General features: G+C 44.0%; 1 protein-coding gene across 2 annotated transcripts in view; it reads left to right on the forward strand.

The window, feature by feature from the left end:
- Positions 1 to 1,100: 1,100 nt before the first annotated feature.
- The window catches only part of fras1 (Fraser extracellular matrix complex subunit 1), a 60,164-nt gene continuing 38,253 nt past the window's right edge, over positions 1,101 to 23,011 (forward strand). Inside the window, exons 1-10 of one of the 2 annotated variants that reach the window (XM_048997929.1) lie at positions 1,101 to 1,828; positions 2,781 to 2,812; positions 19,252 to 19,359; positions 19,537 to 19,629; positions 19,945 to 20,104; positions 20,447 to 20,580; positions 21,130 to 21,213; positions 21,815 to 21,916; positions 22,139 to 22,330; positions 22,769 to 22,858. In XM_048997929.1, coding sequence (XP_048853886.1) covers positions 1,738 to 1,828; positions 2,781 to 2,812; positions 19,252 to 19,359; positions 19,537 to 19,629; positions 19,945 to 20,104; positions 20,447 to 20,580; positions 21,130 to 21,213; positions 21,815 to 21,916; positions 22,139 to 22,330; positions 22,769 to 22,858 — 1,086 coding nt within the window. In that variant the 5' untranslated portion in view covers positions 1,101 to 1,737. Of the gene's footprint in view, positions 1,829 to 2,780; positions 2,813 to 4,407; positions 4,488 to 19,251; positions 19,360 to 19,536; positions 19,630 to 19,944; positions 20,105 to 20,446; positions 20,581 to 21,129; positions 21,214 to 21,814; positions 21,917 to 22,138; positions 22,331 to 22,768; positions 22,859 to 23,011 lie in introns of those variants that run through there. The other variant, XM_048997937.1, reaches the window with a different exon arrangement.

Here is a 23,011-nt window from a genome sequence, read left to right on the forward strand (position 1 = left end):
GCTCACAACGATTTTGCTTTCAATGTGTGTGGGTCATCACAACCAGTAATATCCATTCTCTGTTTATATAGTTTTATTTCGTTTTTATTTATTTTGTTTTTATAAAGGTATTGTCATGTGTGGTGTACTAAATACAGTTGCACCAAGATGGCGGCACAAGGTTATTGCATAAAACTATTGCAGCCCTCCTTCTACGCCCCTAGTGGTCTTGGAGCGATACATTTATTGCTCTTTAAGCATCTGATTCGAGGACTCTGATTGGCTAATTTTGTGTTGCTATGCGCATGTCTTCTATCAGTAATTGGCTACGCTGGAGCACGGAATGGGCGCTAGAGAAAGCGCTGAAGAAGCGATATTGAATGAGAGTAGGACGAACATGAAGTTGATTTTATCCCAAACATAATGTTATATATATATATATATATATATATATATATATATATATATATATATATATATATATATATATATATATATATTACATGTTATTATGCTTATTATACATTTTCAACACATACACACTTATAGTAATTATTTATTGAAAAACTTATTCTAGGAAGAGAAATCTAAAATATCTTTAAAACCATGGGAGGGTGGTGTCCTAACGCCCTCTATTGACCGGCAGCCACTGTGTAGAACATTGGTTTCTATGCTTGCTTTATGTACTCCCGCAGAACACGGGTCCTCACGCTTGCTTTATGTGCTCCTGTAGAACACGTCTCTACGCTCACTTTATCTTATAATATAGAATACATGTTTTTATTCTTACTTTATATTCTCTTAAAGAACATCCTCATGCTTGCTTTATGTATTCCTGTAAAACACAGGTCGATCATAATGCTTATTTTATGTTCTCCTTTACAACATGGATCCTCATGCTAGCTTTATGTTTTCCTCTGGACACAGGTCTCACTGCTAACTTTATGTTATTCTGAAGAACACAGGCCATACTTCCCTTATGTTCTCCTGTGGAACATGGGAACTCATACTTGCCTTATGTTCTCCTGTGGAACATGGGACCTCTCTCTTTTTTTCCAACACCAATGTCTGAGGATCAGGTTCCCCCCACGTGACTCAAAGGAATCTCGGCCCGGCTCTGTCTTGCTATTCCCACTCATTCAGTGTCTGTACCACTTTCAGTGCGATTACACGGTAGTCTCGCATATTCTTATGCATATTTTTAATTGTATATTGCATGCTACTCTACGTGCCTTTCTGCAATGCTTTGCTTCTTACGCGTTAAGACATTTGGTGCACAGGGATACCGCACTGGATCCGTCCAGACATGACCAGCTGAATGGAAGAAGTGCAAAGGACTTTAAAGACGTACCGAAAAGGGATTTTTCCGCATTTATATTCATGCTTAAGATTTAAAGTAAAGTTTTTTTATACCGACGACTACTTGAGAGCGTTTATTTTTAGGTAGACTGAAATCTCAGGGCTCTCGGTTTAAACATTTTTACGTTGCGACCGTGTCAAGTGTATCGCTCTTTAGTTAGAATCATAAGAAAAACCCACAGCTCTTTAAGGGCCACCGGTCACACATTTACAACTGAAAACCAGGAAAATGTTTTAAACGTGGGTTTTCCATTAATAGGAGCAGTGGCTCTGATTTTCTGCAAGGCATCGCTTTTTAAATGGTATCCTAACTATTTCCAAAAATTTGTAATGACTGTGAGCAAGTGGCTGTTAGCGCTGCAGTAAATTTTTGAAAGATTTTAAGCTCCCCTGGATCTCATGCTTCAAAGTTTAACCATGGGCTTTACAGATATATGGATCCTTATTGGCGCTCTGGTTGGAATAGTTACCATCCCGCAAGAAGTACACGGTTAGTATTATTGCACTTACATTTACAGTGGAATAATGGCAAACTTACAAAACAAAAATAATAATGCGTTTCTAAATGTAATGGTGGGAACCTGTTATTTATATAGTACAGCAAATCCTGGTAAATTGTTTGTTGCCCGGTATGCACCATCAGCATCAGTATGTCACAAAAGTATGTGGGACTATAATCATAGTAACACTAATTTAATGTTTGAAAAAATGCACTGCACGATAAGTTTGAATCAGTACAAATTAATTACAAAGGCCCCAAGAATACACGTTTGGCTTTCGTGAGCAAATTCTGGCTTGACTGCGAAATATTCCACATTGTTTTAATTCATTTTACTTATTTGTATGCCTATTTATTTTCACACGGTATGAAGATTTTGCCGCAAAGTATTGTCGTGATCAGGGGGTTAATGTTATAAGTAGGTCCACTTACGATTTATTTAAAGCAGAGAAATGTATGAAACGGGCTTGTGAACACGCTGTGACAGCTTTAGGTCAACTCAAATAGATATACAATCACAATCTTTTCGTCCCCTGTGTCAGTATTAATGTTTGCTTTTTGGCAAGCGATGCATATATTACCCTACTAAATACATTTGACAAGCTACTAAAGTTTTTACATTAACAGAGGTTAGATCTTATGCGACCTTGGCGTGAATGTAAGCGCCCGGCCTTTTTCATTCTGTAATTAACGGGCAATTACTTTGCTAAGTTTTCACTAGGAAACTTGGGTAGTTTTCATACTTATTTACCGAAATAAATATATCCTAGTATGACAGTAAGAAATGAAAGCCGTCTCCCGTCATTTGGTAAGGAATTAAGTGCTGTTTTTCAACGCTCATTTGCTGTTTCTTTAGTCGGTCAGACCATCTAAAGGCGCCGAAATTCAGCTGTTTGTTGGGTTCCGGCTGTCTAACAATGATGTCTTGCCGCTTTCTCCGCAGGGGTGTGTCACTATCAGGGACAGCTGCTTGCGGTAAGTTCAGTCTCCTTCTCCTAAAATTACCTCCAGGGCCGGTCAGTCCTAAGGGCGGCATAGGCGGCCGCTTGGGGCGCCGAATTTCTGACTGGTCGTTTGTTAAAGAGTGTCGCATTTTTAAAGTTGCTGTGCTGTAAAATTTTGCAAAACCTTTCTTGTAATTGAACGGCCTTGATGCGCTGTCCTCTTAAACTCAGTTAAAATAAGAGGTGTGCACTGCCCTGCTATGAACGTGCAGAGGTGTCCGTTAGGGCAACAATAAGGGGGCACAGAAACGGGCTGGTAGATGCCCCAACATGTTCTGACGAAATCAGGAAGTGGCTTGTCCTGTCTTCAAAGTGGAAATGCACCGGCACCTGGTGAAAGAATAATGCACAGACCATTGAGGGTGGGGGGTGGACGGATGTCTGTTAAAGCAACAAAAGGTGCCCTTAGGTAAACGCTCTTCGCCTTTGTGGGAATCCCGAGCCATGTGTGAAGAGCCGAGTTGTATAGTATGAGCCGCACAGTGGAATTTTTTTCCCCGAACTGGTTATAAACTTTACAATAATGCTCACAATTCTACCTGCCTTCTGTTTTTCAGTCATCGTTCATGGCCTTTTACTGGTGATTAAAAGGGTTGAAATTATGGTAAATAATGGACGAAAACCAATAGTTTTGTATGTGTCTATGAAGAATGTGTCCAAAGTCTGTTTTGTGCAGAAAGCTGATGATGTTCACTGCGTACATATATGCAGAAATTCACCTGTCACTTCAAAGCCTAAATATGTGCTTATCAAAAGTGTCATATCCTTAATGCTGTAAAAGCTCTCATATTTCACACCCTATTTGGTTTGATCTGGAATAGTTTGTGTTCTGGTTTCTCATTTACGAAGCTGTTTGATTTTATTTTGGAAGTATTTTCTGTATTTCATTCACACTGTAATCTGGGTAATGACTACGATGGTACCTATCAGAGGTAGGTAGCTGGCTGTCCTCTGTGAAGACAGACGTATTGGCCAACCTTCCCGTTACCCACTGTCTGTGCGTCTGGGTTGTGCTCCAGGCCATGCATTCCTGCTATTGCGAGGAGCTTCCCCCCAAATGGCATCAAAATGTCTGCCTCTTTAGAGTGTGGACTGATGTTGCCGGAAGTTTCTGCACTTGAAAAGCAGGTTTGATAACTCCCAGATATGTTTGCTGTACGTTTATACTGCATGGTGTTGGTACTGGAGGCTGGAGTTTATCTTACAGGGCGAACGTTAGATTCTCAGATATCAGTCATAAAAGTGCTGCTCCCTTGCAGGTCATGTGTCTTACATGTGTGTGTACAGATGTATTCTGTGCTTGTGGGGGAATGTTGACCAACACTGACAAACATGTACAGTATTCCCAGTCCAACCTAAGCAACTGCTTGATGGCAGCGTTTTGGATGTCTCTCGCTATACTTTTTACATTCGTTGTCATCCCCACAGCAACCAAAGCAAGAAAAACAAAAGTGTGGCTAAGGAGGGGGGGGGGAGGTCAGGGGGTGGGGGGGGGGGGTGGTGTGGGTGATTCCTTGTGTGGCCAAGGACTGTGAAAGGTTTGATTTCACACTCCCTGACTTTTATTGTCCTTTGGAAAGATGGTGACAGGGCGCCGTTGCACTCAGCTGGTCTCAGCCTGCATGTTTTCTTTGTTAAAGCAAAAGGTTTGTACACATCCGCATCATCATCTTAATGTCTGTCAGTGCTTCGGGGCTGGGAACCTTCCAGAGGACAGGGCCCCTAATGAGATGGTGACAGCCGGAGCTCACCTTGGCTCTTTAGATCCACGTGTGTGTCTGTGTCCTTCTGTATGTGTATGTGTGTGTGTGTACATGCGTGCATGCAAGTGCGGTTCAGGAGGGAGATTTGAAGGGGCCCTATTTAGAATGGGGGTTTTCAGGAGGGAGGGCAGTGCCTGCTTAGTGCTTGTTCGTTTGCTTGACCTGCCCTTGTCCTGGTGTAAACTCAGCGTCTGTAAGTCGTGCCGCTAGTTCTTTGTTCTCACACACAGATTTAATTTTTATTCTTTCCGAACCGACTGCTGTCCTTGCTCAGTTCCTGGAAATCTTGGTGTCCTGTTCTCCTGCCTGATTTAAAATGTGCATTGTTGTGTACATAAATCTCTTCTTTATGTTTATGCTGCATATCATACACTGCCATTCTATTTTTTGGCACCTTGGATTCTCTTCTTTTTTTGTTGTTACAAACAGCAAACCTTTGCCTAGTTTCTAATCTTTTTACATTCTTACTGTGATTAATAATAATCACGTTCAAACTTCAGTTTATCGTTAGCGATTAATTTGCAATGTTACTCTCTGAGAAGTCCAGTCAATGTTCCCTTTCTACAACCTTCTGGGAACAAAGCCAGCTGTACGCCTGTGCTGCTGCCCCACTTTCCTTCTCGTGTAGAAATGGAAGGGCGTTACACCCTTATAGGGGAGGCGGTGTGTCTGCAGTAAGTCAGACCACGGCTGGGTGAAGCTTTGCAGCAGGATGGTACGGTTTTGAAGAGAGACAGATGCGTGTGGCCGACCCCCCAAGATGCTGCCGTTTGGTTTGTACTACACAGGGGGTGCAAGCCCTGGCGGTTCTCCCAACTGACGCCAAAGATAAAACATGCAGGTCCTCACCTTGGCGAGGTGGGACTCACCTTTTATGTGTTTCACTGGACCATATTTCCTTCACTGTGGATCTAGCCCTTACTGCTTGAAGTGGCAAAATTAGACTTGAGCTGATACTGATGTATTTGTTGTCGATCATTTCAAGGGCTAACAATTGTTTTAACTTAATTGTATGCTTTGCTCATTTCTGTGTTCATTTCGTTGTTGTGGCCGAAACGGAAAGTGGGATCAGAGTATTATTGTCATGAGCATAATCACCAGATATCAAAAGAGCGAAGCTTAAGGTCTGGGCCTCCTGAAGCCTCTTTACTTAGCAGAAGGACTAGCTGCCACTTATTTTATTACAGGCCTGCCTATGTTCAGACAACAAAGGAAACTTCTGTTTCTCTCATTCCCTGTCAAGTAAAGATGTCTCTCATCAGTCCTCTTCGTGACAGGTCATAAATGGCCATTATTAAGCACTGCATGAGTATCCAGTGTTTTAGACGGCGTGGCACGCACAGAGTTTTCCCATGCCTGCATGGTCACTCTTCAAAGGTTTGTTTTAGTGGAGTACATCTTGAGTAGTCAGTAATTATTAAACTAAGTACCTGGGGAAATTGAAAACACGGCCTGGATTTGGAATCGAGGTACCGAGTTGAATGGCCTTATTCTACACTGCCGTTTGCTGGTACGGTGTTGTAGCACTGCTGTCCCTGGTGCTGCTGTTATCGTTATTAATGCCTTTTTAATGTCACTGTTTAATGGCAGTCCGCAGACGTGAATGAGTGTCACGTTGCGTTAAGTGCGCTAAATACATAATGGGAAACGTAAACCGGAGCTCATTCTTTGTAGGTAATGTAAACCTGTGGAGAGTCTGCACCGAAATAGAACATCTGATATCCAAATTAAAATGTAATTTATGCAGCTGCAGATTCACGTCTCAAGCGGCGGTTCAGGAGTGCCGGCTGGCAGGACCGTTCCAGTCTTTGATGGCCTGTGATCTGAGAAGGTTCCCATTTGCCCCCCCCCTTCTCACACACACGTGTGGGGAGGGGGCTTTATGGTTTGATGGAGATTAAGTTGGTAGGGTTTCATCTGTTTTATTATCAAATCAAGGATTGTACTACATTTGGACTGATGTCAGACTTTATCGGCAGAAAACCAGCCAAGATGCTTTAAGCAGAGATACGTGATATATCTGTTAACGTATCAGTATCGACCAACGTTTGTTAAAAATGAAGACCTTGGCATCGGCCTGATGTGTCATCAGCTTGCTGGCTGAAATTTAGACTTTAGTCAATATCCAAAGTTAGCAGAACAGTTTTTTTCCCTACCTGCTATTACGCTGATATTTTTAAAAGCTCTAATTTAGTTTAAAATCAGCAGTGGTTTCCCAAGTGAGTAATAGTGGGTGTGGCTATCGTTTGTCCAATGAACTCCTAGCGGCTGTTTCTGCGGTCTTACCTACAAGAATGGGATCATGTAAGGATAGTGTAGAGTTAGGACTTTCAGCACCTCCAATTCAATTAGCCATCTGAAGAGCAACCATTACAGATTATTTAAGGAGTGTCTACCAAGGACTGTCAGCCGTTTTCTATAGCGGAGGGTGAGGAATTTCGTTGACTTATTCACCACTTGGAACCTAACTGCAGTGTTCAAAGTCAGTTGAGTCTACTTTGCTGACAGTGTGGTTGCTACACACATTCATTTCATTACAGATTTGTGGCACCCAGAGGTTAGACTGTTAGTGACATTGGTTATCGGTTTCAGCCAGAATTTCCACATTAGTACACCACCGGCTTTAATTCACATCTACGTTTCTGTCACTTAGCCTAGTGGCATTTGGCTGGTGTATGACGGCAGGCGGGACTGAATCCCAGGGGGCGTAAGGCCCAAGGTTCAGTAAGCAGCCGACAGTAAGGTACCGGTCCCCTCCAGGTGTTCAGGGTGTTCAGGCTCCGCGGTCAGGAGTCAGGAGGCCATGTTTCTGTCTACCGGCCTGGATGCTGAGAGCAAGGTGGGTATGTGAAAGCCACAGTTCCCATGAGCCTTGTACAGAAGGCAGGTACATGGAACATCTCATGCCACCATTTTGGGGGCTGCCTTTCTGAAATGGTTTAAAAACCAAACTGATGTTTCAACCAATGTTATTTTCACTGCTTGACTGCACAGTCAGCAGAATGTCTCCCAGAGGGGCGGCAGGCACTTCTGTCAGCTGCTCATCTTTCCTGGGGAGTCGTCTGTTCCTACTCACCTGTTCTACCCCGTAGTGTTTCCCAACCCGGTCCTCTGGGACCCCCAGATGGTCTACATATTTGCTCCCTCCCAGGTCCCTGCCAGACAGCCCACATTTTTGCAAATACATGGGCTGTCTGCAGGTTCCCGCAGACCGGGTTGGGAAACACTGCCGTGGCGTGTGGCTAAAAACGGGCTCCTGAGACGTCCTGCGGCCTGTCGGAGACGTCAGGAATGTGGAGAATGGGCCTTGTTCTTGCATCTACAGCCATCCATTGTTCGTCAGGTACAACACCTGGAAGGACCTTCTGTCACTGCAAGAAAACTGTAATTTGCCTGAAAGCGGGCGAAGGTACGCTGCGACCTGTGAAAGGAGCCGGCTTTTGCTGGATGATTCCGGCTGAGCGCGGCTCTGTCATTATGCCACTCGCTCATTCATTTCACAGGCATGTGTCCAAATACCAGCTGCACATACTCGGCCGTGAGAGACCTTCGCTGGCACAGAGGCGTTTACTGTCCAGGCTTCTGTGCTTTACCCTCTTCTGCCTGTTTAAAGTATTTAACGTCTTTGGTATTGATGAGGGTTCATATTCCCAGAAGAGGATCATTGAGTTTCCCTGGAGAGCTTCTTAGCAGTTAGTGGAGTATGTAAACCAGGTTCTTCACATCAATCAGGGCTTTTGTGCAGAAATCTCTACTCTGAACCAGATCCAGAAAGTACAAATGCAGACCAAGATGGTTGAACGTAAAGAGTCACATTCGCAGAGTACTCAACTGGTTGGTTAAATCAAAACCTTGGCCTGGATTTGGACTTTCTATCTCTGCTCTGAACTCTGAACTCTTCATACCCTTCAGAATAAACTGACCTTCTTAGGCTTTCTCGCTGTGCATGTGAGACTGTTGCCGTGAAAAGAGGCACACTCTCATGAAACGCTGTGGAGCCTTGCTTCTCGGACATTGTGTTAAATATGCCCTATAGAGCAGTGGTTCTCAAACTCGGTCCTCAGGCCCCACTGCCCTGCTTGTTTTCCTGCTATCCCTGCCCCACACACAAGTCCCAGCTGTCTTTCAGCTTCTGATTGACTGAACACACCTGATCCAGGTAATTAGAAGCTGAAAGACAGCTGGAACTTGTGTGTGAGGCAGAGAGAGCTGGAAAACAAGCAGGGCAGTGGGTCACGAGGACTGAGTTTGAGAACCACTGATATAGTGCCTTAAAGAACATCACCCTGCAAGGATCTGAAGACTGCATGTCTGCTCTGTAGGCCCTCTGGCTTGTGCTTCTGCCCTGTATATAATTCAGCCTGGAGGAACCTGACTGCACTGGTGCTGTATCAGACATGGTCATAAGCATGATTTGCATGATCCACATGTTTCTTAGCAGCCCGTTGCTCCTGGTCCAGTTACTAGTGGTGAGACGTTTTCATAGTAAAGAAAGCAGCTTCATTCTTGGTGCTTGTGCATCTTGTATTAATGCCCTAAGCTTTGTAGCACACCAAACGCATGCAGTTACTCCGACCGATAGGGAGGAGAAAACTGGGCCTGTCTTCAACATGATGGACTGGCTGGCGCAGTGGGCTCCATGAATTGGGGGGAAGACCTCTCGCTGTGGCGTTTACTCGAGCTGTCTGCTGTGACGGGAGCTCTGAAAGCTTGATGAAACTGGGCGCCAGGTCCTTCAGTGGGTCCCCAGAGAAACGATCCTTTGTGCTGCCCTTTTCTTTGCCTGCTCAAAACAAAAGGGAAACAAAAGTGGCTTAGCTGAAGAAATGAACCACGGACATTCTTGAGGTGCAGCAGCATAAAGAAAGTAACGAGTAAATCTCGAGGGCTTCAGGAGAAGGGCAGGCAGCCCTTGGCTGGAAGTCCACGCTGTCCTGGGAACAGACTTTTAACCTCTTTTTCTCTGGAAGCTCACCTATCAGAAGCTTTACTTCCTGCAGTGCTTACAGGCTAAAGTGATTAGGAATGGTTAGTTGCGTAAAATTAAAAAAAGAACCTGAATATTGTGAGTGAGCCATGTATAATTTTTCTTAATTGTAGATATTTCCTCTGCACCACCTGAAGTGACTTTGTTTTTCTGTGATTCTTTTTGTTTTTAGTACTTGCGGTGAGCATCTTCAGTATGTTGTGATCTGTGCTGTTTTTCTGAGGGACTGAAGGTTCCAGTCCTGTGGCCAGCAGTGTAATCTTTTCACGTACGGCCCCTGGAACAAGGACCTTAACCTCAGTGCTCCAGGCATGCTCTTTGACCTAGCTGTCTGACCCCAGACTGGCTTTAGACAAAACCACCTGCCGAATATGTAAACGTGATGTTGTTCATAATGAAAATCGAAAGTGCAATTTACTTTGAGAAATTATATACGTCTTCAAAGGATTGTGTGATTATGATTTGCAATTATTTTTTTTGGTGTGTTCTGGTTTAATGTGTCTGTGTATTCAGATACAGTTGAGCTAGTCATAACTCGCCAAGAGTTTCACACCTGTTTTTATCTGCATAATGCGATTCAGATCGAGGGCAGACAATGAAGTTGCATTTTGTGGAGGAACTTTCTTTTCTTTCTTGGGTCTCTCTGCGGATGAGTTTAAGGGTAAGTCTGAAAGGGGGCTGCTGGAGAGACAGAGTTCATGAGTAACTCAAACACTCGTAGGCTGTCAAAGAGCCTGTTAAAAATAAACAGACTTTTCAGCCGCGCTACAGTAGAGTTCAGCTTTGCCATTTCGTTCCCGCTGACACTTTGCTGGGTTCTGTGGCTCGGTGGTCAGTGCTATTGCCTCATGTCTTTGGGGCTGGTGGTTCAAATCTCATGTCTACTTTTTGTGTGGAATTAGAATTTTTGCCCTGTGTGTCCTACAGTCCTAAGACATGCAGTGAAGCAATTGGGCATCTTGAAATTACCTGTAGTGTGTGATTATGTGTGTGTTTATGTGCCATCTGATGGACTGGCATTCCATCCAGGATGCACGTCAGCCTTGTGATCTGTGCTGCCTGGGATGGGCTCCAGGCCCCCTGTGACCCCAACCAGGATAAGCGGCCCGAAGATGGATGGACAGAACCATGTTCTTATTTTAAGTCCTGGGGTCTAGATATAGAAGCTCTGTGTAGCTCTCGCCTGTCCATCGTTCAGTGGTTTAAATTTGCATCCTTGTCAACGTGTATTTTCAGCTATGGTGGAAATGTGGATCACTTCCTTGTCCTTATTTGGAAATTTTGGGCAAAAATAAGATCCACGAAATCTATTTCTGTCCCTCGTTTCCTGAACGTGGAAGCCTTCCCTGTTGCGTCCCACGACGTAAAACGGCATTGTGTTGCTCGGAGCCAGACCGGCCCTTGACCGGCTCCCTCTGAACCTGTGTCAGCTTGCTGTTAGCTGATCTTTTGTGTCTCCATGCGGAGTAGATGCCTGGACTCTCGAGGGCATCCAGCTGCAGCAGCATGGTGCTAAGGGACCTCAGCTCGGGGCGTGGCTTAGTGACACACCGGGTGCTTCCGCTTCCCCATCACACATTAGTCTCCAGAGGATTTATACATTCCCTCACTGTAGTCGTTTTTGTGCAATAACCAAATTGGTGTTGTTAGTTGTATAGGAATAATTTTAAAGCATGTGAGATCATGCGTTGTGATGGATTTTCAGAGCAAAAGAGACCTGTTGAAAAACTTGGGGTTGGGGGGGGGTTCATATAGAGGAATCTGTATTCTGGTGTTGAAATACCTCTGTTGCCACCTGTCAATGTGCTGCAGTTCTTCATTGTCTGCAGGTTTTTAACTTGAGGTAAAACCTTGACAGGTCTGAGGAGGGAACGTTTGAGGGAGATGGAGTTGGCTTTATGGAAGAATTAGGCCCGGCTTGGCACTGTGGGATGCGCAGGTTGCGGCTCCCTGCTGTTTAGCATTCCTGCAGGAGGAGTGTGCTTGAATTGTAGTCAAAGGGAAGGGGCAGGGTCAAAGGTTAGGGGTGCTTCCCGTACTGAATTGCTAAACACACAGTGCAGCAGAGGCAGCTAATTAACCCATGCGGCCAAGACCAGATGAGGGTGTCTTATTCCTGGTGAAGCCTATCACCACAACAGGGAATTTCCTTTTACTCATTCTCACAACAGAAGTGATGCTGAAATTAGGTTGTAGGAGCACGAGCATGGATTTCCAACCTCTTTAAATAACTGCTTGTCCTGTTAGGGAGCTGATTTGGAGGCTATCGTGTGAAGCATGGGTTTGTAATTTGTGATCTGTTTGTGATTGCAGATATTAAGGGTTACAGTCACTCAAACGGCAGGTTTTCAACGTGTGGGTGAAATGGGGGCAGCTACTGGAATCTCAACTGGTCATGAGGAAAACCTGCAGTTTCCTCATTGCCAGGCTTGGGTCTGCAGCTTTTGGGGGTGAATCGGCAATGGTGAACCGGCTGTCTGGGTTCTGCCCCAGGTCACCGTAACCCTAAAATGCTGTCAAAATGCTGCTGTCAAGAGTGGGCTGACTTCACTGGCCTTTGATGTTCAACACATCACATGTCATTAAGTCAATACATCTTAATGTGGAAAAAAATTACACTAATGTACTGTAAGAGTGATGCAAGAGGTGTTACAGTATGAATGCCTCTCATTTGGCAGAAGTCCCAGACTCTACTCTGCTCTATTCAGTGATATTACTGCTGTTGCTGCACCTATTTTTGTACAGTTGTTCCTATGACAGCTGGGCAGAAGTTAGGCTTTTGAAATTTTGTAAACTTTCCCTTGCATTCATTCATTCTTGTCAGTGTGCAAGGGACCAGGGGTGGGGGAAGGGTTGCTCGGGCTCTCCCCTGCTCATCAGTTCTCTGTGTGATCATCAGAAGATAGGGCTTTCATGAGCGAAACCTCCTTTCTGCCCGACATGCACAGACCTGCAAGTTTCCATTTAAGTCACAACAGGAAAAGACACTGCAATACTGTTAATTATGCATTTTCTCTTGCTTCTAAAGCCGGCTATTCGTTTCTGTAAACAAGCAGTTAAATTCGTCGGAGTATTTAACTTATAGGATTAATGATTCAGAGACGAGAAGGACAATGTGAATGTCTATGAACACATTATCATACCTTCATGCATAATATAAAATTCATTAAACTTGGTGACATTAGATATTTATGTGGTAATCATATACTTTAATGCAGCAAAGTAACTGTACTGGGGGAAAGCAGGCTTGGAAATGTCTCGACTGTTGTCTTTATGAGGTCACTAAAAGGCATCTTACAGTATCATGTTTACCATTCAGATGTTTACCATCTGAACACCTTGTGAGGCACTGAGGCGATCCTTCCCCAGAGCCAGGGGTGTCTCTTCATGGCATAGGAATGTGATGGTGTTCCACAAAGGGCTGTGTGTGCCTGTGTGCATATCAGTGCACTTGTGTGTGTGTGTGTGTGTAGGTGTAGGTTTCTGTGTCTGTGTTTATATGTGCATATCAGAAGCTTGCCTCCCTGACAAACGGCATATTAAGTCATATTCTCCTGGGGATTTCTTTCTATATATTATGTTACAGCGGTCATGTTAAAATAGATTTCATATTTACAGCTTGGCGCCAGCTGCAGCTGTTTTGAGGGCTTCAGGGCTTCAGTGCCCAGCACTGAAATAATCTATGGTAACGGCATAACTCAGTGGGCTAAATGGGGCGAAGTCTAGAGTTAAACATTAAGCACCTGCTGTCACCAGAAGTGTAATGATTCATGCAAAGTTCAAGAACATCAAGCAGTCATTTGTAGGGCTGTCGCGATTAGTCGATGACATCAACACTGGAAATTTTGTTTTTAAAGAATTCTTTTAATGAAACTACCATTATGATTTCTAAAACGCTTCAGTTCAGTACAACAAGTGTGTTCCTTTAATATCACTTACGTAATTATGGGTGTAGTTCACATTATCATAAAACAACGTAAAAACAAAGGTGGTTTTACGCTGTGCAAGTTCGATGGCGTACTACAGGGGCACTAGAGGGCCTGAAGTGAAAACACGCAGGCACTATTCTGGATCACCAGAATAAGCAAAATCACCATAAGTCTTGTCTGTTCGTGTTTATTAAATTACCATTAGTATGGAGCCATCGGCTCATTCGTCTCTCCCATATGTCCATCCTTTCATCCGTCCACCTTCAGTGATCGTTGATTCCACTGAGCATCATGAGGTGTTAAGCATCAGTACATCTTGAACAGGAGTTAGTCTATTTTAGATATAATTGTAAAATCTCTCAATATTTAGTGGGTTGAATAAATCATATACTCTCAGGTCAGGTCCGGTCAGGTTGGGGAGCATGCACTGATGCAGCGCGTTGCTGTACCCACTGCATGATGAAACACCTCGAGATCCCAGTTGACAACCCCCCAGGCTGACACGCGGTCCAGTCCCACCCTCTAGAAATGGCTGTCTGTCAGTAATGAGGATACGAGCCGAATCCCCCTCAGAGAATCATGCCACATGGCTGTAGGGCCGTAACTGGCACTCCATCACAATGCAGGTAATGTGTCCCATTCGGGACTCCCTATATCACAGCCATACAGTAAAACAGGGAGCACCAGGACTCTCTTACAAAGCCCTTGGGAGCGTCAGACACCCCTTTCCAGCGACCTCATGACCCCCATGCTCTCCCAGTCTGTCTACTGACTTCATAGGAAGAGTCACCAGAGACATGAATGTCACTGACAAGGTAAGTGAACCTCTCGACATGGTCGACATTCCCTCCGCAGATAGACGCACTGCTGATGGCTGTGCCCAAGAGGTCATTAATGGCCTGCATCTTGGTTTTTATCCAGGACACTCACATGCCCAGACACTTGGACTCCTCCCTCAGTCTCTTGACTCTGTAAAGATCACAACATCATCGGCAAAGTCAAGATCAGTGAATCTTTCTTCAAGACTAGATGCCTGACAGCCGCTGGACTCCACGATCCTGTCCAACACCCAGTCCACACAAGCACTGAACAGAGTAGGGGTGAGAACACACCCTTAATAAACCCCAGAATCAATTGGGAAAAACACAGAGGTTGTCCCTCCAGTCTGTGCAACACTCACAATACCAGTGTACAGGCCAACCATGACATCCAGCAACATTGGTGCAGTCTCAAGATGTTCCACATTGCAGCTTGGTCAACTGAGTAGAATGTTTTATGAAAGTCAACAAAGGCTGCAAAGAAACATTGCCGATATTTGCATTCGCACTCGGTAAGAACCCTCAATGCTAGGATGCGGTCGATGGTAGACTTCTTAGGCATAAAAGCAGACTGCTCCAGTCACTGGTAGGGGAGCAGTTAATTACAGCTCCTATTGAGGATGACCCTATCAAGGACCTTACCTGATAGCTGTGTTATCCCCCTGTAGTTCCGCAATCCACTATTCCTTTTCCAGACAGGGATAACAAATCTCCTGTTTTCCAGTCATTTGGGGCGACGTCCTTCTCCCAAATGGAATCAAAGATTGTTTGCAATGCCAGGAAGACAGCCTTAACACCAACCTGGAGAAATTTACCCTAGATACCACAGATCCATGCAGCCCTCCCTATCCTCAGCTAGTTCAATACCGTTGCATTCTCTGTGAGATTGGGTGGTTTACAGTAATTGGAGGATCAGCCTTAAGAACTGTGGACCTAGAGATGTTTATTGTCCAAGCCGGAGGATCAGATTTAAACAGCAGCTCAAAGTAGTCGGCCCAGCTGGTCACAACTGCAGTGTCATCGGTAAGAACTGTTCCATCACTCTCCCTGACTGGGACTCTCTCAGGAACAGATTTGGATGTGCGTAATGCTTCGATTCCTCTGTAAGCGGAATGTGGGCCAATAGACTATAGAGCCCTTGCATCCACCCTTCTTGGTTTCCGGTACAGGCTAGAGTTGCCATCAAGTTGTGCGCAGTGACTCCTCTTAATAATATTAATGGTACCCAGTGAGATGAAACACCTCCTTCTGGGATCTTCAGCAACACCAACACAAACTACAGCAACCTTCAGGATCTTGTCACAGAAGTTCTCACACATCACGTAAGAATCAGAGTTCCTCACACTATCTCATATATGTAAACTCATTAGAAACTACTTGATCAAGGAGTCTGGCCAGGTCCAGCCTCATTCTCCTAGTAGATGGTAGCCTACTTGACCAAAGCTGAATCTTCAGAGTAGCAACAACTAGTCTGTAGTCAGAAATAGCAAACTGGGTACTTTTATAGATCGTTCGGTTCTGTAGGAGCCTACAGTGATCTGGCCTCTCCCCAGACTGTATACCTCAGACAGTGCTGCCACGGAAATGCAGTGTTTACAAAGCTCCTCCAACAACAGAGGAAGATGTTCATCATGCCGGAGAGACGAGATGTTCTACGTGCCTTCCCAGATAAGCCGCCTCAGCACCACTGATCCCCAACAAGTCTGATCCTACTGACTCTCTGGCGGTTTCGACTCTTCCGGGGATGAGGCTCCTGACGGCTTTTCCCCCATCTCCTTCATGACGGATGCAGCCGTCCTGTGGGCAGCTGCAGCAGAGAGCAGAAGGACATCATGTCTGTTTAGACCGAGCCATTGTGAGGTTTTTTATGGTCGCTGGAGTGCCAATCCTGCTAGCTAGATGACCGCACTGTATGACGTGTAATATTCGGGAATCTGTTCTGCCTGTATACTGTTCAATAAAACTGATTATTTCAGAACCTTATCCGCACATTGACTGGCCAGTCCAGGTTGGTAAAAGAATGGAAAGATGTGTTGCAGCATATTCACGTCAAAAACAGCCATGATGTTCTGTCACATTTCAATGTATGGAAGAAAAATTTAGAAAAAGGGTGGAATCCCTAAAAAGAATTTCATGTTTTACATGTTTTTCTTTGCCACTGTTGCCTCCAGCCTGCATTCTCGGGGCATTAGGCAGGGACAATGTAATGTTGTGAAAATGCGTTCTGAAAATAGAACTGAATTGAATGTTGTTTCACATCAGTAAATGGGCTGACTTCCTGTTACTGTGCTCATGAATATACCTGTCAGCTGTAATTTCATACTGAAGAAACATCGTACAATTCAACATGCAAATAGACTGAGAAATGACCATGTTTTTTCTTTTTCGCAAAATACATCTGAAAAAGTGGTGTCTTATATTCGGGGTCTCGACAAAAACGGTAGTAGATGGTGCCAGGTATGATAACGAGTGTTTTGACTTACCGTAATATAGATTTGCCGTAAGATTTCTTGCATGAGTGTGAGAGTCAAAGAGCATGAATGTCACGCCAGATGCGTGAGAGTTGGCAACACTGGCAATGCGTGTCTTTAGCATGTATCCCCGAGTGTCGTGTAGATTGTTGGATTCAGTAGGTCTGTCACTGCTGGTATTAAACCGAAACTGGCTGTTTATAAAAGCAGAAACATTCATTTTAAAAGAGCTGTCGCATCATTTATTGATATGGCTCAACCTCTCTCAGTAATATGCTTTTTGTTTTTGCTGCATCAAAAACATTCTGCGCCCTCAATGGTTGTGGGATATGCAATATTCATAATCTATCCTCCCCCCAATAATACATCTGTTTTTTGGAACGTTTTCTGTTTAATACACTTGTAATCCAATTGCCTTATAATGAAGGTTGTCTTATAATCAGGATCATCTTATATTCGGGCTGATGAGGTATTTCAGATTCATTGCTGTTTTGATTTAATTCATATCTTGACTTTAAGTCAGTGGCCCATTGGTTTTAAAACTAAAATTTTCCTAAAAAGTTAAGAAGAGTATACTTGCTGATTTAAAATGATGGTAATGAGTAATGAGTTTGAATGGAATGAACAATTTATTAAGCAGACTTAGGGTCGACAATAGTGGTGATTAAATGTCTTGAGTATTAATTACTGATACACCACAGCTTCCTGCCACCTTTAGAAGAGGCTGTTTCAAATGAACATTAAAAATGGTCTGAGCAAAGTATGCAACGGTAAAGCATGTAAAGCTGACCGCGCTAAGTTCATTGCAGATGCCTTTTTAATTCCTGCGCAAGGTCGGGGGGGGTCATCACCTGCATCCACCACCTGCCCCGCAGTGAGAGTGTCTGCTTAAGTGCCACTTGATATGTTTAGCTCGTGGCCTCGTTTGTCCTTTTGTGCAGACATACAGCATGCTGATTGAAAAAGGCAACACTTCCTCTCAGACAAAGGTTGTCATTCTATTTACGGGCTTCGGATATTTCCCCAATAAAGATCACCGTTTAAATTTATCCTGGAGCTGATCGGCAAGTAGAGGAATATAATTAGAAATCAGTCACACTGGTGAGCATTTGCACGGGCTTCCAGAGAAGCCTGAAGAATTGATGTTGTCAGTCTTGCATCACGTCAAGGATTTTTTGCTGAGCGGTGCCTGTGTTTCCTGTGTGGGAATGAAGGGTGAAAAGGTCACCCGCTCTGCATTCACCCGAATGTTTGTTAGAGACGTGCCTGAATGGTGGGGGAGGTTCCCGCCGGGCCCGGTATACCGGGCCCCTCCTCACTCTGGGAAGATGGGGAGCCACAGTGTGGTTTTCACTGAAAGTGGATCCTCCCAAATACTTCTCTTATCACCATTGAAATGCTGCATGTTGTACTTTTCATGCTCTTTCAAATATTCATTTTATAGACATTTTTGTTTCATCAAGTTGGCCTGCTCCAAGTTAAATGTCTTTCATGGGACCCTTCATTTAAGTGTGTGTGTGTGTGTGTGTGTGTGTGTGTGTGTGTGTGTGTGTGTGTGTATGTATATATAATATATGCAAAATAGATTATTGCCCACAGGTATAAATCTAGTAATTTGATTATTCAAATTTGATTGATTCTTTAGCAAATGTCTTGTGAAACCTCAAATTTGAGCACTATTCGATTCTGAACTTTTTTCAAAAAATGCACTGAATACATACCCATAAATGAAATACAATGGAATACAAAAAATGACCATTGCTCCTTGTCCACTCACTTTAGCTCATTTGGCTGCAGTGCTGGCTGTTTTGTATCACACACACAGACCCACTTTCCTGCACCTCACTGTGATGCCATGGGCCTTTGCTGATATATGCTGACATTACAATGGTCACACCTTTAGCTCCTTTACACCTATTAGTAGGTCTTTTTCCTGTGAATTGAGAAATGGGACAGATAAGTTGCATTTTTGCTTGGGTCACATCCGCATTGTGTCGTAGTTTCCTGTGATTAACCGCATTTGTTGCCTTACCGAAGAATTTTTGCTTGACATAGAACTACAGGTTTTGTTCAGTGTTGCCCTTCTTTTGAAACCTAAAAAGTTGCCAAACTCTGGATTCAAAGTTGATGCAGCCGAATGGCTACTTTCAGATCACTATTCATCAGTATATTTTTACAGCTCTGGTATGACCGAATTATATATTTACCTTATAGTATAGTATTAATCACATTGATATGTGTCTTTATATTATTATATGTTGTTTGATTTGTGTTATTTTTAGCATGTTAAGTACTGATGAAGGTTGTCAGGGCTATGAATGGGTAGCAGGTTAAGGCATCATTAGGCCCTACTTGATATAAATATGTAAGACACACCAACGTTTCTCTGTAAATGACAGTATGTGTGTGTGTGTCCACTCACCTCTTTCTGTTTACCCATAGAATAACACCTCCTGGAAGCCAGACTCGTGCCAGGACTGCATCTGTGCCCATGACATTGTGATTTGCCGAACGTCTCGGTGTCTGAACCCTCAGTGTGACTTTCAGAAGGTGAGCTTGCAGCGTGGGAATCCAGGATGTTAAATCCACCACATTACTTCTGGATCTAGCATGGGATTCCAGTCACAACACTTTACAAAAATAATCAAGCGACTGACATCTTTCATTTCGTCATTGCAGATTGTCTTGTTGTTCTGCCAATGGTGCTATTTTAAAATGTGTTCCTAGGGAGAGATCTTGAGAATACTCCCCAATAAATGCTGTCCTGAGTGTGTCCTGCAATCCCAAGACTCTTGTCATTATGAAGGATCCATCTATGGGGTTAGTGACATTGCTCTTCCTTTTGGCTTCTTACTTTATCGTTGTCTGGTCATGTGATTTATGTCCGCAGTTTTATTGTAGCAGTAGCAGTTTTGACCCTGTCGTACAGATTCACTTCACACACACAGATAAACACTAAGGAATGCAATGAAAAAAAATACTGTCCTAATTAGAGGTGAGTGGTTGAGTTTCACTGGTGTGGAAAACATAGTGTGAATGGCAGATAGCACACTCCCGCAGAATGAATTTGGGAGTACTGTGCGTCAGGTCATGCCATTGTCCATGTGAGCTGACCCTACACTTCTCCCCCGGCAGCATGGCAGCCAGTGGAACGGCTCACGGTGTTCGCTCTGCACCTGCTCTCAAGGGACAGTGTCCTGCAACCCCCTGACCTGTCGCCCCCTCAACTGTGCGAAGGGACAGACTCCTTCCACGCTTCCTGGAGAATGCTGTCCCCAGTGTCTGGGCAGTGGAGGTCAGCATTCCTGGTGGGGAGTCTGAAAATGAATCATGCTGCTTGTAATGTTTTTATAAGTCATTAAACTGAATGGAGCTTTTGAAATAATTCAAGCCAGATAGTTTTGTACATGGCATTTTTCAGACGGTGCATTACAGTCAGTGGCGGTAACTTCAGGTTGCCGTGGGTGCTGTCCGACCTACTTGCTGCTCACGGTGGTCTTTAACCCCCTTTTCTTTGGTTTTTGCTTTTTGCAAAAAGTACTTTTTTAAAACTTACCCTTTATTCAGCTCTTCCTGAGTGTTACTGTGTCTCTCTGCTTTTGACACTCATCGCTCCATGACGATGTGGGCTCCACAGCATCCTGCTCATCGGACGGCCTGGTCTTCCGGGATGGAGGGCAGTGGTACCCCTCCCCCTGTATGAAATGCGTGTGCAGCGCGGGAGAGACCCAGTGTTTTGTAGCTGAGTGCCAGCCCACAGTGTGCAAGCCGGTGGGTGCACTGTATATACATTTACTGTGTCAGTGATTCTTTATATAAATAAAAGGAATGAATGATACATTCAGTCAGTGATTGTTAATATACATTTACAGAATGTATAATACAGTGGCACTGATTTTTTTGAATCAATCAAAATGGAGACAGTGTGTCAGTTATTTATATAAACCTGGATATACTGTATAAATATTGGGCCATTGATTGTTTATATAAACATACAGAATGGATATCCTGTGCCAGTGATCTTTTTTTATAAACACACAGACAGGATACCATATACACATATAGGCTGTGTTAGTGATCGTTTATGTGAACATACAGAATGGATACACTGTGTCATGGATCCTTTTATAAACATTCGGTACAACAGGTCACGCCTGCACAACAGGTACCTTGTATACACACACTGTGTCAGTGATTGTTTATATAAACATACAGAATGAATACTACACATACACACTATGACTGTAATTTTTTAAATACACAAACACAAATGATAGGATGTTTAGACACTCGGCAATATTTTCCTCCTTTCTTCTATAGCATGAAAACCTAGTCATCCACCCTGGAAAGTGCTGCCCTCAGTGTGAGCCAGACTCTTGTCTTGTGGTTGGGACGGAGTATAAGGTAACCTTGAAAAATCATCATCGGAGAGATTTAAGAGCACAGGATGAAAGTTGAAAAGATGAAAGTGGAATAAACACTTATAAGAGGTGAAATGAGGGAGTGGTCCCATCACCTGCTGGTCTGGCTCGGGTCCAGACAGCCCAGAGAAGACCCCCTCTTCTGGCAGTTTGTAGTTGGTGCCCGTGGGAGCCGTTTGCGGATAAGATCCTCCATCGTACCATGGAATGTTTCTCTTTTGATCTTCAGAGCAGTGGTTTCCTCAGTGTGTAGTAGTGCTTGAGGTCATTGGAACAGTCCAGTGGACCTTTCAAATGGCTTTTTCCGGACTTTGCTCATGCAGTGTTAGATACAACTCAATTTGTGATGCATTTATAGTGACCTTGTGTTTCACATATAAATTCATTGTTTTACTTATGAATCAGTTACAGAATTTAACTGTTTCAAAATAAAGATTACAAGCATTATACATGTGGCAAGTCTTTTATTGGAGCAGTATATACCAATCTAATCTTTGCAAAAGTTGCAGCCAGGAAAATACTTGCATTTAATTCTCAATGTATCTTTTAGCACTTGTGACTTGTATGGCCATATTTGTCCTCAGCATGGGGAGCAATGGCTGAAGAGCAGCTGTACGACTTGCCGGTGTGATCACGGCCAGGAACGCTGTCACACGCAGACATGTCCACCTCTGACCTGCAAGAAGGTTGGTGGAGAGATGGCCTGAGGCCATCTTTGCGCTAATTTACAAATCTAATCTTTCAAATCCATCAGAAAGATGAAATCTTAAGGATGGCTGCTGGCATAGCAGTACAAGTTCATTTAATTCCAGACTTATCAATGGAGAGGCGTGTCTATAAGTCATTATGAATAGGTATGGTTAATGCCTACACACTGTTGCTGTAAGTAATGCAGTGTCTCTGCACAGGGCCAGAACGCAGTGAAGCGAGCTGGACAGTGCTGCGAGGACTGTGTCTCACCCAAAGGCACCTGTGTGTACCAGGGCATGGCCCGTTACCATGGTGACATGTGGAACATCACAGGCTGTGAATTTTGCACTTGTGACCGTGGTCAGGTGCTCTGCCGGAAGGCGGACTGCGCCACTGTGAAGTGCTCATGGGTGAGGCAGCCGAGACTTTGGGAAGGTTTTACACCACGCTGTGCACCAACCACACTCATCAGGATACTTTGTATGGGCTTAACTGCAAACATACTATGGATTATTCAGAGGGTCTGGCAGTACAGCATCAGTACAGAATAAAAAAAAAATGTGTATCTTAATGAATGAGGAAAGACGACTGACGCTGAATGATGGAGTCATAAAAGCAGTGAGAATAAAAAGGATGACTGAAACTGGTGGGAGATGGCATGACTGAAGCCAGTGAGCGATGGTGGAGTAACTGAAAGCAGCGAGTGAGGGTCAGGGACATCACTGTTAGTGCTTTGCTGATAACTTATTCTGTGCAGATAAATCATCGTACATGTTCCTCACAGAATATGGTCGTCCTGTGAGATATGGGCAGAGGAACAGTGAACAGATTTCAAACCTTTTTACCAGGGTGAAGAGCTGGTGCACTTCCCAGGAAAATGCTGCCCCGAGTGCAGGTCTGTGAGCAGTAGCTGCGTGTTCAAACAGCAGACCTACCAGGTAACAGGTTCTGTGAGCCAGCAGCTATATGCTCTGCCTGTGTCATTGCCTGCATTGTTACTTACATTGTTATGAGTAGAGTAGTAGCCTGTGCATCGTATTACTCAAAGTAGCACAATGGCATTAAGGTAGTAATCTTCTGCCTCCTTGTTT

This window comes from Brienomyrus brachyistius, chromosome 2, assembly GCF_023856365.1.
Source record: "Brienomyrus brachyistius isolate T26 chromosome 2, BBRACH_0.4, whole genome shotgun sequence".
Classification (NCBI taxonomy): Eukaryota; Metazoa; Chordata; class Actinopteri; order Osteoglossiformes; family Mormyridae; genus Brienomyrus; species Brienomyrus brachyistius.